We start from the raw sequence: 15,468 nt of genomic DNA, 5'->3' as shown, positions 1-15,468 counted from the left end.
ATAGGTACATGTACACATACATATTAAATAAATAGCAAAGATTAATTAAACATGTTTAAAATCTTAGAAGTAATGAATATTAAACAAACAATTGCCATTAAAGGGTCTTGGGTGCATAAATATTTATAATCCTTCAATTATTTATTTTGCCAATATTTTACTTACAGAAGTTTATAAATATTTAACAATCTTATTTTTATAAATGTACTTGGTTTTTAAGTTAAAAGTTGTTTTAAAATATTTTTATTTTTAAAAATTAAGATTTTTTAGATATTGTATTAAAATTTTTAAATACTTAAAAGTATTTTATCTTAAAATTCTGACCTCTTCTAATTTACAAAGGGGAACATACTTAGATTTCAAAACTAGTCATTTTATTAGAGTAGATATGAGAGTGCTCATGAGGACTCCTCAGAATTGTCATTATTTCCCCTGATCTGTGTGTCACCAATTGTTATGCCAAGGACATCTTTGGTAATCTGTAGGAGCCTGTGAACATAGTAATGGCACTAATGACTCATGATTTTGAGAGGAGGCCAGTTAAATTGAAATACTGACACAAATATTAGAAGTGCATATTTTTGATAGGCTAATCTGTCCTTCTAGAGTGTAAGCTTTAGAACAGCAGTTCTCAACCTGTGGGTCATAACCCCTTTGAAGGGTTGCCTAATACCATATGGAAACACAAATATTTACATTATGATACATAACAGTAGCAAAATTACAGTTATGAAGTAGCAATGAAATAATTTTATGTTGGGAGTCAGCACAACATGAGGGACTGTATTAAAGGGTTGCAGCAGTAAGAAAGTTGAGAGCCTGCCTTAGAGCAGCTGCTAACCACTGTTACCTATTTGAATGCATATAGTTGAGTATGAAAATACCTGATGTTTTAATTAATACCAAGTTTATGGAAACTACCTCTACTACTGTAGCTTGTTGACTATAGTCTTGATTGAAAGACTTGTTCATTTTCATGTAGAAGTCAGTAAAATGTTTCCTATTCAGTTTCATAGACATTGCGTTCTCAGTGGACTCCAGAACCGTGAAAAACCACATCCTTTCTTTCTCATCATCCTCCAGTGAGTGTGGTTTTTCTGGTCCTATGTAACTGATCTTAAAATAAAAGAAATGCCTGGTGTGGTTGTACAAGACAGTAAACCCAGCACTCTGGAGGCTGAGGCAGGAGCATTGCAAGTTTGTGGCTAGCCTGGCTTATATAAAGAGACCTTGTCTCCAGTAAAGAGGGATGTGTATGTGCATTTTTTTTTTCAAGACAGGGTTTCTCTGTGTAGCCTTGGTTGTCCTAGACTCACACTGTAGACCAGGCTGGCCTCGAACTCACAGCGATCCGCCTGCCTCTGCCTCCCAAGTGCTGGGATTAAAGGCGTGCGCCACCACGCCCGGCTGCATTTTTTTTGAAATATTCTAATAGTATAGGTTAGGAGTTTGTGAAATAGCTTTGAAGAAGCTTCTGTTTGCTGGCCAGTAACAACAGAAACAATATTTTCTGGAAAAGAGCCTTTGGTAGGCATTTGCAGGTTTAGGGAATGGAGGGTCGATGACAGTTTGGTTGATTGCAAAAGCACTACCAACATTGGTTCTGAAGGGGCCAGAGCTGGGTATTTGACTTGCATTTGTGTGGTGGTGATACTGAGTTCTTTCTATAAGAGTGATCTGGCCTCAGAAAGATGTTCTCAAAAGCTGTAGTTCCAGGTTTTTTAAAGGAAACAGTACTGCTCCACCAGTTGCTGGTTTGTTCCTACATCACTGAATTTCTCTAGTTTTTAGGTCTCTTTTACGAGATTCAGGAGTGGAGTTGAGTTTTCCCTCAACATTTCACACACCCTTTATTTGGTGTTATGCTTCCTGTCCTTTCTCATCTATGTGCTTTTCTCTTTTCTCTCTCTCAGCAACTTTGGACATATGGTAGAAATATTAAAACAATAAATGAGATGAACATTAGCGTGTATAAATATTTGTAATCTACATGCTGTGAGAAACTTTAAAAGCTGTGATACTTAAGATATACTTTTTAAGTTTATATGATATATGCATACTACATTTGGTCTTTTTTTTTTTTTTTTTTTTTTTTTTTGGTTTTTCAAGACAGGGTTTCTCTGTGTAGCCTTGGCTGTCCTGGACTAACTTTGTAGACCAGGCTAGCCTCAAACTCAGTGATCCACCTGCCTTTGCCTCCCAAGTTCTGGGATTAAAGGCATTCGCCACCACCGCCCGGCCACAGTTGGTTTTATAATGGTTTTAAACCATTTAAAATTCTATTCTACCAAGAAAATACAAACGTTTACATGTAAATCTGCCTTTAAAAAAAACTGAAAACAAAACAAAACTCAAGCATTTACATTGTTACTTTAAAATGCCTTGGAGTTTGAGGCTAACCTGGGTTACATAGTGAATCCTGTTTCAAATAAACTGAAATTTACAAAGGGCATTTTTTTGTCTTCTTCAAATTATTTTTACAAACTGATATAATGGGGGAAACCCCAATTTGTCTGTAATTACCACCTACCTGGCAAAAGAAGCCTGTAATGAATGGCTACTGCCAGAGTCTGTTTAGCATTTTAAGAGATAATGATTCATAAGTACAGAAGATTATTCAAGTACATATCCTAATATTTTTATTACCAAGCAGAGAGAATGTATAGATTGTTTTTATTTTTATATTGTGTTTTATTATGAAGGGCCTGGAGGAGTTATATTTAGGGAATGATTTTTAAGCCTTAGTGTAAGAACATAAGAAGCACTTTCACTGTGCTAACTTCTTTGACTTTGCCAGACCTAGTAAAAACCGCTGAGTACTAGTTGAGGACTTTAGTACCTATGTCCTCTAATAATTATTCCTGCAAAACATCTTTCTGCTGAAGCTTTTTTTCTCAGTTACACATTTTAGTACTAGTAGTTTCAGTAACCTGTGATTTTTCTCAACTATATTTGAATTTCATTCTTTATACCATCATTTAGTAGATGCAGACCTATATCTTCTGTAGGTAACAGTCACCCCATGGAAAGGTCTACTTCTATTGTCCTTTAGTCTACATGGTAAAGAAACTCTATGATAAGCATCTCCTAAATGTACAGCTTTGCTCTTTCAGAAGCCAACCCTCATAATTAATAGTTAGGAGGTATACTCATCAAAAAGTTCATGTATTCAATGCTGTCAAGTAGTTGAAATATGAAAAAGATGAACACTTCCTACAGTTTTGGCCAACTTTGTTGTTAAACCCATTGAGGAAATAATATGTTTTATAGTTTATAAACCATTCTAAGGAAGACAAGAGCTTATATATAAAATAGCCCTGATAAACATGCCACTCAAGAGAGAGAAATTACAGACTAATTTTACTTATAATCTAAAGTGGAATATTAAGAAGCCAAATAGAGCCAGGCATAATAATGCAGGAGTCTAAAGGATCTTGAGCTAGAGGCCAGCTTGGGCTATCAGTGAAACCTTGTCTCTCAGTAAACAGACTAGAACAAAGAACAAAATGTAAGCTGAATCTAAGAGTACACTATAGACACTTTTAAAATGCTTTGATCCTAGAAAATTCAAAAATGGTTTAGCAGTAGAAAATGAGTTCAAATAACTATACTCATAGATTAGGTGACAGTGTGATTGATTCCGTAAGGTGACAGTTCTGCCTCAGTGAAGTGTATTTGAATGTAAATACAATCTCTTTAGGATTTTGTAGGGGTGGGAATAAAGGGGGTGCTACTTGTCAGTGTGTGCAGGTGCATGTTCATATGGGTACACAGAGGCCAGAGGCCAGCCTCAGATGGTGCTCTTCAGATGCCATCCACTTTGAGGCTTAGATCAGGGTCTCATTCGCTTGTAGCTTGGTAGGTAGGCCAGTGAGTCCCACTACCCTGGCTGTCTACTGTGCACAGCTTTGTACATGGTTTCTGGCATTTGTCTTAATGTCCTATCACTATAAAGAGAGGCCATGGCAGCTCTTAGAAAAGAAAGCATTTGATTAGGGCTTGCTTACATTCAAAGGTTTCCATTATCATTGTGGGAAGCATGGAGGCATGCAGGCAGACATGATGCCCGAGACTTAGTTTACAGTTCTGCATCTGGATAGTAGGCAGAAGGAAGAGACAGACACTGGGCCTGGCTTTAGCATTTTGAAATCTCAACTGCGCGCTCCCCCCACCCCCCATGACACACTTTTTCCAGCAAAGCCACACCTCGTAATGACACTCCCTAAGCATCCAAATATATGCGTCTGTGGAAGCCATTCTTAGTCAAACAACCACAGGTTCAAACTGAGTCTTCATGCTTGGGCGGTGAACACTTTAGTGACTGATAATCTCCCTAGTCCACTTCAGAATTTTTGTAGAATTTAATAATCACACAGAAAATTAAAGGCCAAGAATAGTTGAGGCAACTCTGAAGAATTACTACTTAGCACTGAGCACAAAGAAAAGGTGCTAAATTGAGCTGTTACTATAAACAACACATGAACAAAGTTGAGAAATGTTAGAGGCTAAATGAGGAAGCATTTCCCTGTTATGTTAGCATCAAAAACTAGTGTTATAGAATTCCTTATTTAGAATTTGTAAAACTCAGTTGCAAAGAAAACTAGCGGTACATCAGTTAGCATTGAGTTGAGAAACAAATCAGCCAGGGGATTTTAAACAGAATATGATATAGAGCATTGATTACAAAGGTATTAGAAAGACTGGAACAACAAAGAAAGACAAGATGAAATAGACTAGTGAATAAGAAAGAAAGCCAAGCCTTGTAATACAGGCCTGTAATCCCACCTATTCAGGAAGCTGAGGCAGGAGAATCACCAGATAACAAGAGCAGTGGGGAGAAAACTCAGTGGTAAGAGTTTTTGCATGGCATGCACAAAGCTGTAGATTCAGTCTTCACTACTGACTCCACCTACAGACAAAGAAGAGTTAAAGACAGTCTACTGTCATCATCCCATCCCACTATTCAGCAACTGCCAACCTGTCCTGACTGGGTACTTCTGTTTTCCTCCTATCTTTACTTTACCCTCTAGAGTCTTCCATTGGCATAACATAGCAGAAACTGGGCTTGGTGCGGGGGTTGGGGGGGTGGGGGGGATTTGATAATCACAGAACTAAAGGCTAAGATAGTTGAAGCAATTCTGAAGAATTACTATTAGCACTGAGCACAAAGAAAAGGTGATAGATTGAACTGTTACTATAAGCAACATAGGTTATATACAGATTGTGAAAACACAAATGAGACACATTTTTAATGGTAAAATGCAAGTTATAGCACAGCTTTAATCTGGGTGGTAGAGTGTATGAATGTTACTGTAATTTTCTTGTGTGTTTTCTTCACTTAACCTCTCAGTTTAAAGAAAGCAAACAAGAATTAAAACTCATTCTCTCTGTGGGGTCTTTACCAATCTTACTGAGACCAGACTAGATATTGTTCATGGCTCATTTCACAATGTCTGTCTGGTATCTCCGTTTGTTTCTGAATTCCTCAATAGAAGATTTTCATTAATGACCATGAATATCAGATATATGCTACATATAGAAACATTTGGACCTTTATGTAATGCTGAATTTAATAGGTCATCTGTGATTTGTAGCATATGTATTAAGAGTAGGTTGAGTGTCTGAATTCTAATCCAAGCTTTTTGGTTAGCCACATTTGAATGAAACCCATGTGCTCTGTAGTGACTGATCACAATTTTATTTGCTTCTAGTTATTAGTAAATATAAAAGAAACATACCTTATTTGTACATTATAATAACCTAAAATTAAGAGAATTCCTTGAATCTACCAATAATTGAAGAACTAGAACATTATTGGAACCTTGAAGTTGTCCAAGGTTCCTCCCAAATAGCTACTAGATGTAATATATCTTAATGTCATCACATGTGGCTTGCTGATTAGTCTCCATTCTGTGTGTTGTTTCTCATTCACTAAAGTAATTTGTTGCTAGAGGTAATTTATTTCTACTATATTATACTTCTTTGGGTACATACAGCACATGAACTTCATATTGAGCACCAAACTCTTTCTCAAAGTAGCCATGTCAGTTGACACCTCCGTCAGCAGCGTTCTCATTGCTCTTACTGCTCTTTCCCCTTACATCAGTGAACTGCAATTTAAAAATATATGCTAGAATAAAATCATTTAAATACTGTTTCTAGATTAATCATTATTAAAACTTGACATATTTATTTTGCAACACCACATGCAAAGAAAGCTACAATTCAAAGCAGAATGCTACTTAAAAAAAAAAATCAAGGGTGACATTTTGATACTTAAATAAGACTGTGCTATTATAATAGTATTATGCTATGAATAGTAATGAATTAGCTACCCTTTTGAGTTCTTGAAGTGAAATATAATTGTGTGATTATTATTGTTATAAATTTCAAAAAGTGGTAAGTTTAGGAAAGTGAATTTTGAATGCAGTAGTGGTTTAATGACGCTATTTTTTCAAGAGGAATATTGAGCATTTCCCTAACATAGCATTCTGAATACCCTTGTATTGCTTGTTTGCATACTCTCTGTTAACTATAATGCTGAAGGCCATTCGAGTCAAACTCAGATGCTGTGAAAGTCTGATATAGTATCATGGTTGTGACCCATTTCTACTTCTGTGTGCTGATCTCTCTATTATGTTTTTTATAAATGACTTCATAGCCTTATGAGTAAATTTATATAGTTGAATTAAGGTTCTTCATTTTAAAATTGAAGTTGAAATACAAGGTGAAAGTGTACCCACTAGATGTCACCATAGGAAGCATGTAGCACATGTATCCTGTAGCTGGAACAAGGCAAGGGGACAGGAATCACACATTGTGAGACGCCTGGAATAAAAGGCCAACTTTCTCAAGTTTAGTTACTTTACCATACTAAAGTTAAAATACTTTGATCTTAGTATGTGCATTTAATAATTCATGGTCAGAGTATAATCTGCTATAACAAACACTTAGTACTTTGTTGTGAGCTGCCACGTTGGTGTTGGGAATTGAGCCTGGGTCTTCTGGAAGAGAAGTCAGTGCTCTTAACCACTGAGCCATCTCTCCAGCCCCCACCACAGTGTCCTAAAAGGCTTGGTAAGTGTTTAGATTTTGTATTATGGCAGGGATTTATTGTATCGTTTTATAAATAAATAAATATATGTCTGGTTTGGCTTTTAATAGGTTGTCAGAGGAAAAAGAGTGTAGAAGCAGCATGAGCACTTAGGGTCCTTGAAATAATTTTAGCAACAAATAGTGGTGTCAAGAACTAGGATGGTGGAGCAGTGAACTCCATAGCTTCTGTTATACTAGTGACAAAAAAGTGCGTGGATAGTGTCAGTATGTCTTAACACCAGCAACACAGAGGTGCTGGCCTGGCCACAGCACTTCAGTAGTGTGGACTTGGCACAGAGTCTGCATGGATTAGGTTTAACAGAATGGAAGTTGGTAGCAAAGCAAAAAGACAAGCACAGAAGACTACTTTTAAGGAATTTTTCTGCAAAGAAGAAACAAGAGAGTAATACGGGAGCTAGGGAAGGAAAGGGAATAACATATTTTTGCTTAATTTTAAGATAGGAGAAATAAATATATGTATCATAATAGGGAGAGTACAGAAAGAGAAAAGCTATGAAATAAGAAGGAAACTTGAGGGAATAAATTATACTAAATGAAAGCATTTTGGGAATTTGTGAGTATAAACCTCGTCAAACACTTTTATTATGTTAAAATATGAGAGTTGCCTTTTAAATTTTATCAAGATGATGCCCCACATAAGGGACAGTGTCATTGTAATGGTAGATGTAAGAGGCAGATAAGAATGGACTGGAAAATTGGGAGCTGAAAAATGGAGAAAGCTGATGGCAGAGAGTACCCTTACCAGTCAAGTTGTAAAGAAGATAGAAAGCATGGTGCTATGGAGCAGACAGGAGGCTCTGAGCTATGTAGAACGGCTTTCAGATGGTTAGGAGTAGGTGCAAAGGGAGGAGCCTGAGGTTACAGGTAAAAGCAAGTACACATGGACAGCTTTACCGCAGTTTGAAAGCTCTTCCCTTAAAGGCTAGGTATACTTGAAAGAAGGGCTAGAAATTTGAGATAAAGGCATTTATTTCATTATTAAGATTTATGATGTTACAAAGTGCCGTATGTGGTGTGTGTTCTAGTGTTTGTGCACAGGTGAGTGCACATGGCGAAGACAGGGGGACAGTGGGTGTCTGTCTTCCATTGTGCCTCTTCATGTGCCTCTCACATGAATCATCTGTAGCTTACCGTTCTTAGCCTGTTTGGCCACCAGGCTTCTGGGATCCACTGCCTCCACCCCTTAAATGATGGCTAACAGACTGGAAACATTTGCATTTTGCATGTGAAAGATGGAATAAAGTCATTCCTTACATGGCAAAATGGATGAGAGATTTAAGGATTTTTTGTTTTGTTTGGGGATTTTTGTTGTTGTTTGTTATATGTATGGAGTAGTCCCTTGGGGATAGATATTGGAGGACAGTTTGGTATTTATGGTCACCTACTAAAAGCTGCAGTTGTCAACCAGGAGTGTTTTCGCCTCCTGAAAAATCAGTATTTGGAGACACCCTTAGCTGTCCATACTGAATATGGGCATTGGCAATCAGTTGTGCTAGCTCAGTCACTCTCCCGCAGAAATAATTTTGCCCTGAGGGCACATTTGAGGGACAGTTTTGATTACCACATTATATGTTTGTGAGCACACTCAGGTTGACTGGTTTCTAGTGGGTTGAGGCTCATGATGCTTTTAAATATGCAACTGTGTGACATAGTCCTCAGTAACAAAAGAATTACCGAACCAAATGGTGCCAAGGTTGAGGAACAGCATACCAGAGAAGTAGTCATTTTCAGAGTTAGCATTTATATTGGGATGAAACGACAAGAAATCCCACATTACATTGTGAATGAGTAGGTCAAGACCAGGTATATTGCAGTGGTGAGGAGTGTAGACCCACATCAGGAAGTGATGGGAAAACAAACTTGGCTAGTACCAACATTTTCCCTGCAGGTGACATGGTGTACATAATAGTAAAAGATAAAGAAACTAAATGGCTCTCTTTTCTCTCCTTCTTGTACTATGATGGTGGTGTGTCAGGCTGACTGATTCTAAAGTGTCATTTGGCATTATTCTTGACACATGTGGGCTAAAGATGGCCTTATTCTACTTAGAACTTTGAAATCCATTGATAAGTTGGAGACCTTTGTATTAGTTACTTTTCAGTTGCTGTGATAAAACACAGGCTAAGGCAGCTTACAGAGGAGTTCTTTTGAGCTTATGGTTCTAGAAGGTTAAGAGTGCATCATGGCATGCGAAGCATGGCAGCACAGCAGCACAGGCTGTAGCAGGATGCTGAGGGCTTTTTTTGGATTAAAAGAAAATGGAGAGAAAGCAAACTGGGAATGGCATGTGGCTTTCAGACCTCAAAGTTCACCTTTAGTGACATACTTCCTCTTGTAAGGGCATGCCTCCTAAGCCTATTTTAACAGCTCCACCAACTGGAGAGCAAGTACTCAAATATCTAAGTTAGGGACATTCTCATTCAAACCACCACTGCTATTTGGTGTCACATGGAATAGATCCACTTTTCACCCTCTTTTCTCTTCTTCCCTACCGCTTCCTCCTGACCAGTTTCAGTTAATTTGGATTGGATGATTTATGGAAAATACTTACCTTTCCCTTGGATATGAAAGCTTGGTATTAAAGTATATGGCTATCCTGGTCTACTTAGTGAATTCCAAATAGCTAAGACTACATAGTGAAACCCTCTGTCGAAAACTAACAGCTTAAATTAAACTTTTTACAATGTATAAGGTAATTACAGTGAAATATTAACTTTTTTCTTTTAAGTCAGTGAATGTACTTGCATGAAACATTATACAAAATCAAAAGCTAAACATTCTATTGAACAGGACGTTCAATGTAATAAAAATAATAGTATAGATTAAAAGGTGGAGCTGGAGATAATGTTTCAGTTGGTAAAATGTTTGCCTTGTAAGGGTGAGTTTGAACCCCCAACATTAACGTAAGAGCTGGTTGTAAAAGCTGCACATGTACTTTATGCATTGGGGAGGAAGGCAGATCCCTGGAGCTCAGTGACCAGCCAGCCTTGCTGGATCATGAGCTCCAGGTTCAGGTGGCTCCCTGTCTCAAACAAACAAACAAACAACAATAAAAATAGAGTAGCGAGCCATTGAAGAAGACACTTGGCCCCAACCTTTGGCCTCCACATAAACACACATTTGCACATGTGCACACAGACATGTACATATGTACACATATAAACACTACTAAAAAAAAAGAGGAGATGATTTGGAAAGAATATTATTTGAAAGAAATAGAACCTAATTTAGTACATAGTATATTTTAGCATCTTATTCAGAATGTTTTTGTCTTGCTTACTTTGGCCTCTAATAAGAAACTGTTGCACCTATATATTTGTTTCCTCCGTGGAAAGCTGACAGGCCACAGACCAGTGTTGAGAATAGGCAGAACTCAGGACTAGCGCTAAAGTTCTAGTTCTTCTCAGGGTTTTTGAAGAAACCCATTGTAGAAATATCATTACTCTTAATTTTTTTTTCATGTAAATATTGTCTGTGCAGTTCAGCTGAGGAAAAAGAGTATTGTAGTTGGAGGGGACAGGGGTCTGAGGAGTTATGATAGTATTTTTTATTTGCGTTCCCTGTTTACTCGAGCTTCCAGGTTCGATCTGGTCTCCTGACACCACCTTTCACCTTCACAGAGATATGGCAAGTCCTTGGGCAAGATTTATGCTAGTGTTTTATTATTAAAATGTATGCTGACTTACTAAGTTAGAACAGTGGCTGGGGTTTGCTGAGTTCACTTTTCAGTTTCATGTGTCTAGCCAAATGTTCAGTTAGGAGTTGCTAGTAAAATTTTGGTGAATCTAAGAGGAGAGAAAAATAGTGTGATTTGTACAGTAATTTTCTTAAGTGGTTAATTAATTGATAGCCTTCTTTAAATACTGTCTTCTTTGTATTTCTAATAGAATTTGATTCAAATTGAAGGACAAAACATTTAGTAGTTTAAAAATAATGGTCTGGATATTTACATAGTTGAAAAGCTAATTTTGTTGTTCATTCAAATTTAAAATTAAAAGAAAATGTTGTTCATTCAAAATTAGAACATGTATTTCAGAAGTGTTTTAGAAAGAACATTAGCATAGATATTAATCAAGTGTAAATATTGCAAGCTATATGTAAAAATATCTTTTTCCCCATCTTGTTTATATAACTTTTTCAATATATGGAACCAGGGGGACAGGAGCTATAAACTCAGCTGAGTGTACTTTTGTTGTTGAAAGTTATCAAGTGTGAGAACCATGTGAGCCTGCACCTGTTGGCAGCTATGAGCAAGCCAGCCTTGCTGAACCCCAGGCCTCTGCTTCAGCCTCTTATTGGAACTAAATGATGTTGCCATTTTTATTTTTAGGTTTGCTGGCATGGGTAATCTCATTAAGGTGCTAACCAGGGACATAGACCACAATGCAGCACATTTTTTCTTGGACTTTGAAAGTAAGTCTCCTTAGCCCTTCACAGCTGGTGCATAATGGTAAAGGTGGAAGAGTAATTATACTCACACCACAGTGAAGGCCAGCCAGAATACTTGCTAATTAAACATGGAGAATCAAACAAAGGTTGCATGATTTTTTCCCCTTAATTGTAGGCAAACATCACCATCATATGTATAATCTTTAGTTTCTCATTTGCTAAAATCATGTTGAGTCTGTAGCCAGTGCTGTCCTTTCATTAGTCCATGAAACAAGTAGCCTTATGATGAATATTCTAATAGTATGCTTTAGTGACTATGCCAAAGTCTATTCACTTATCACTGTATAATAATTTATTTCCTTTAGGAAGTAAAATCTGTGCTGCATATCTACAATGAATACTTAAAATAGCTTCCACAAATTTTACAAATCAAAATTGGTTGGGAATACCTGCTATGTTCATTGGCACATAGGAAGTAAATTTTACATTTTAAAATGAGATGTGAAGGTGAGCTTTGGCCAAACCTCTTAATATTTGGCTTTTAAGTAAATTGTTGTTTCATTCCTATACTTAGAAAGTTTTGTGTGAATAATTCTTGATTGGAAATTTCTTTTTCAGAATACTAGCACTATTGGAATACTTAAAGAATTTTTCATTATAAGGCCATTAATGAAACTTGTCTTGGGAGAATTTTAAGAAGAATTAGAGCAACAGTTGTGCCATTATGTACAGGAAACCCCATATTTCACCTCTAGGTCCTACACATCAGCACCTTGAGAACTCGGTTTGCTGTCTGCCAGTGCACAGTCTGGGTAACCTGAAGGATGAATTCATGGCCTAATGAACATTTTCCCTGTTACTATTTTTCTTTAAGTCAATTTCAGATGTTCTTTTTATAAAGGGATATTTTCTCTTTCTCATTCTTGTCTTGACAGGTACCTTAACATGGGGAATCTTCTTAAAGTTTTGACATGCACAGACCTTGAGCAGGGGCCAAATTTTTTCCTTGATTTTGAAAGTGAGAAGATGATTTTATATCTATTTCTCTTTGCCTGCAGTAGACTGCGTTTGTCTTGCACTAATGAATGTTTCCACTTTGCCATCTTTTTAACTGCTTTGCATGACTAAGCTGTGAATTGTTTGAGTAAAACTTCTGGTGCCTTCTAGAACTGAATCATATTTTATAAAGTAAATTATAATAATAAAGTGTCTTTTTGAATTTTACAAGAGTTTTTTCTCTTAATTGGCGATGATTTTATTAGTTAAGACCTATAATAATAAAAACATTTATGAAAAAAATTGAAAAGAAAAAACCTCTACCTCCATATGTACTAATAAAAGCAGTATTTGAGAGAAAATTATACTACAGTTGAGAAAAGTGGATTAGTTTTCATTTATTACATATGCAAATTTAAAGTATTTTAAACATGGGTCAGTTCAAAAAGGCTACTCAGAGCTCAGTAATTTGGGCATAATATTAAAAGGTAAGTGTGAACCTAAATTATTTAATCTTTACAGATAATTTAAGACGTTAAAATGGTCTTGTATATTTCAAGAATTCATTTTATTTTGACTGTAAATAAAAAGAAAAACAATAGGTTCACAGACCTTTAAGTAATTTGCCTTATATTTGTTCTGTGTTGCATGACTTATTGTATTGTGGTCTAAGAGTGGCAGGTAAGTGTCATTGGGCTCTGTGCATGCTCCGCTTTGGCTTTTGGCTGTTGTTATTGCTTCAGCTTGTCTGATTGTCAAATTGAGAAAAATGAATTTTAAATTGGTGTTCTAGTGTGAATGTTGCTATTTTAATTGGTGATTAGAAAATTGTTAGGAAAGGGTGAAGAGATAGCTGTAAATCATGTGATTCCTAATATTTGAACAGATTTTTTAAGTACTTAAAATTTAAGACTTTCTGATTTTGAAAAGCAAATCATTTAAAAAGAGAGTCATTTGTTTTCACCTTCAATTTAGTTTTTATATAGTTCATTCTATTTTATGGCCCATTTACATGCATTTATCCTTTAAGCAAGATTACTTTATATGACCAGTTTCTAGCATATTTTCATTTTGTAGAATACTTGGTAGTCTCTGACATATTCCTACTTTAGTACATTTCTACAAAAATCTGTTACAGTCTGGGTGCTGTGTGCAGGCTAATAAAGGAGGAAGGCCAAAATCAAGATCATTAAATTGTTGGGAGTTAGGGAAAGTACCTCCGATGAACATTAGTTTTCTTGACCCTTCTCAACAATTGAACAGTGCTGTTCTAAGTGCATGTGTAGCATGGATTTTAATCAGCTTGAGGATGTTGTGCAGACTGCTGACTTTTAAAGAATGTTCTTCCAGATGAGGCAACTTACATTAAAGCTGTAATAGTTTATTTGCTCTGTTTGAAACTTGGTTCTCTATATTTTTCTGCTCTTCTGTATTCTTTTTTCTTTGTCTCAAATGTCTTATATTTGCAGCATCTTGGCTTTGATATAGTCAAGATCTTGTTCAAGACTTGGCACTTGATCTTTTTATAAAGCTAGCATCCTGTTTGTTAAAGTGTAAACCATGAATTTAAATGTAGAACTTGAAAAGTTCACTGGATCTTGGCTTGTGAGGTTGGGGCCAGTTGTAACATTATCTTCACCTTTTAAATACCTAATTAGTGGTAGGAATGGGTTCAAGTCACAACAAAAATAATAGTGTAAAGTTATGTGTGAACCTTTAAAAATAAACTTTTAGAAGTGTAATATTAAAAATGTGTGGTTTGCCTTCATTGTATCTGTGCACATGTATGTGCCGTGCCCAGGTAGGCCAAAAGAGGGCATTGGCTCCAAACTGGAGTTGCAGATAACTGAGCTGTCATGTGGGTGTTGGGAGTTGGTCCTCTGGAAGAGCAGTAAGTGCTCTTAATAACCATTAAGTCAGCTGTCCAGCTTAAATGTTTTAAAATGTTTAAAATGTTGCTTCTATGAGCCAGTACTGAACTTTGGTTTGCTGTTTGCTGCTATACCTTAAATGAAGCTCAGTGAAGACACACTGCACCAGACTGTAATTTGCTCCTAACTTCTAACTCAGATGCTGAGGTGCATTTTCTTTGGCTTCTGGCACCTGTGGGATCTTAATATTGTCTCTTAGTTTTTAAAAATAGTTTTCCTCTTTTTAAAGGAATATTCAGTTGTGAACTTGGGAGCTTTATCATAAAACTACTGTAAAGACCTTAGCCCATTAGATAGATCTTTTTAATTAGTTACATACCAGAGTCAAGGTTGTTAAACATAGTTGATCTGCCAGTTCTCATATATTATTTAATACAGCCACATTATTTGATTAAATTAGGGCGATCTTTTTCTCAGATGTTAAATAATATTCAGGTCGCCACAGTAGTTTAGCTCTGTTATTCCAGTCATCGTTAGTGGCTGGGCTGTACAGAAATAACTACATATAATCTCAGTTAGAGAGGACACTGGAAAGAAGTAGCAGTGCACACACTGGTGTTAAGACAGATGCTATTCTGTGTTTTTGGGCAGCAGAATGCATCAAGTTATATATTCCCATGCATTTTAAACATAATTTTGTGACATTTAACAATTTATTATACCAATAAAGACTGTGTTGAAGTCCTTATTCCCTTAACCCATTCCGTCTTTACAAGTTACACTTGAGTCTATGTGCACTTAGAACTAACCTCTTGTATACCGGCCAATAGGTGCTAGGTGTGCAGACTCCACCCCGGCCATGGGACCGTAGTCTGTCTAATGGGATAGACTGAAGTGAAGAATCACAATTCATTTACATAGTTTACATTCAGAGTGTAGATCAGAAGGTGAGAATTTAGTAAGATGATACTGGAATTGGGTGTTAGAGGATGAATTTAGAGCTCAGTTAGAAAGGTTACTGTGCAGCAACGTGCACAGTGGTTTTAAGATAGATGCCATTCTGTCCTCAGCGAAATGTCATATTCTTTAGTTACAG

The 15,468-nt window shown here is 36.5% G+C and overlaps 1 protein-coding gene across 8 annotated transcripts in view; it reads left to right on the top strand.

The window, feature by feature from the left end:
* The window catches only part of CYRIB (CYFIP related Rac1 interactor B), a 123,719-nt gene that overhangs the window by 84,931 nt on the left and 23,320 nt on the right, over positions 1-15,468 (top strand). For 3 of the 8 annotated variants that reach the window (XM_084748694.1, XM_084748695.1, XM_084748696.1), the window contains one exon: positions 12,441-12,523. In XM_084748694.1, coding sequence (XP_084604820.1) covers positions 12,451-12,523 — 73 coding nt within the window. In that variant the 5' untranslated portion in view covers positions 12,441-12,450. Of the gene's footprint in view, positions 1-11,446; positions 11,530-12,440; positions 12,524-15,468 lie in introns of all 8 variants that reach the window. The other 5 variants (XM_084748699.1, XM_084748700.1, XM_084748701.1 and 2 more) reach the window with 2 other exon arrangements.

Source organism: Acomys minous, assembly GCF_964271855.1.
Source record: "Acomys minous genome assembly, chromosome: 12".
Taxonomy (NCBI): Eukaryota; Metazoa; Chordata; class Mammalia; order Rodentia; family Muridae; genus Acomys; species Acomys minous.
This window is presented reverse-complemented; position numbering and strand designations above follow the sequence as displayed.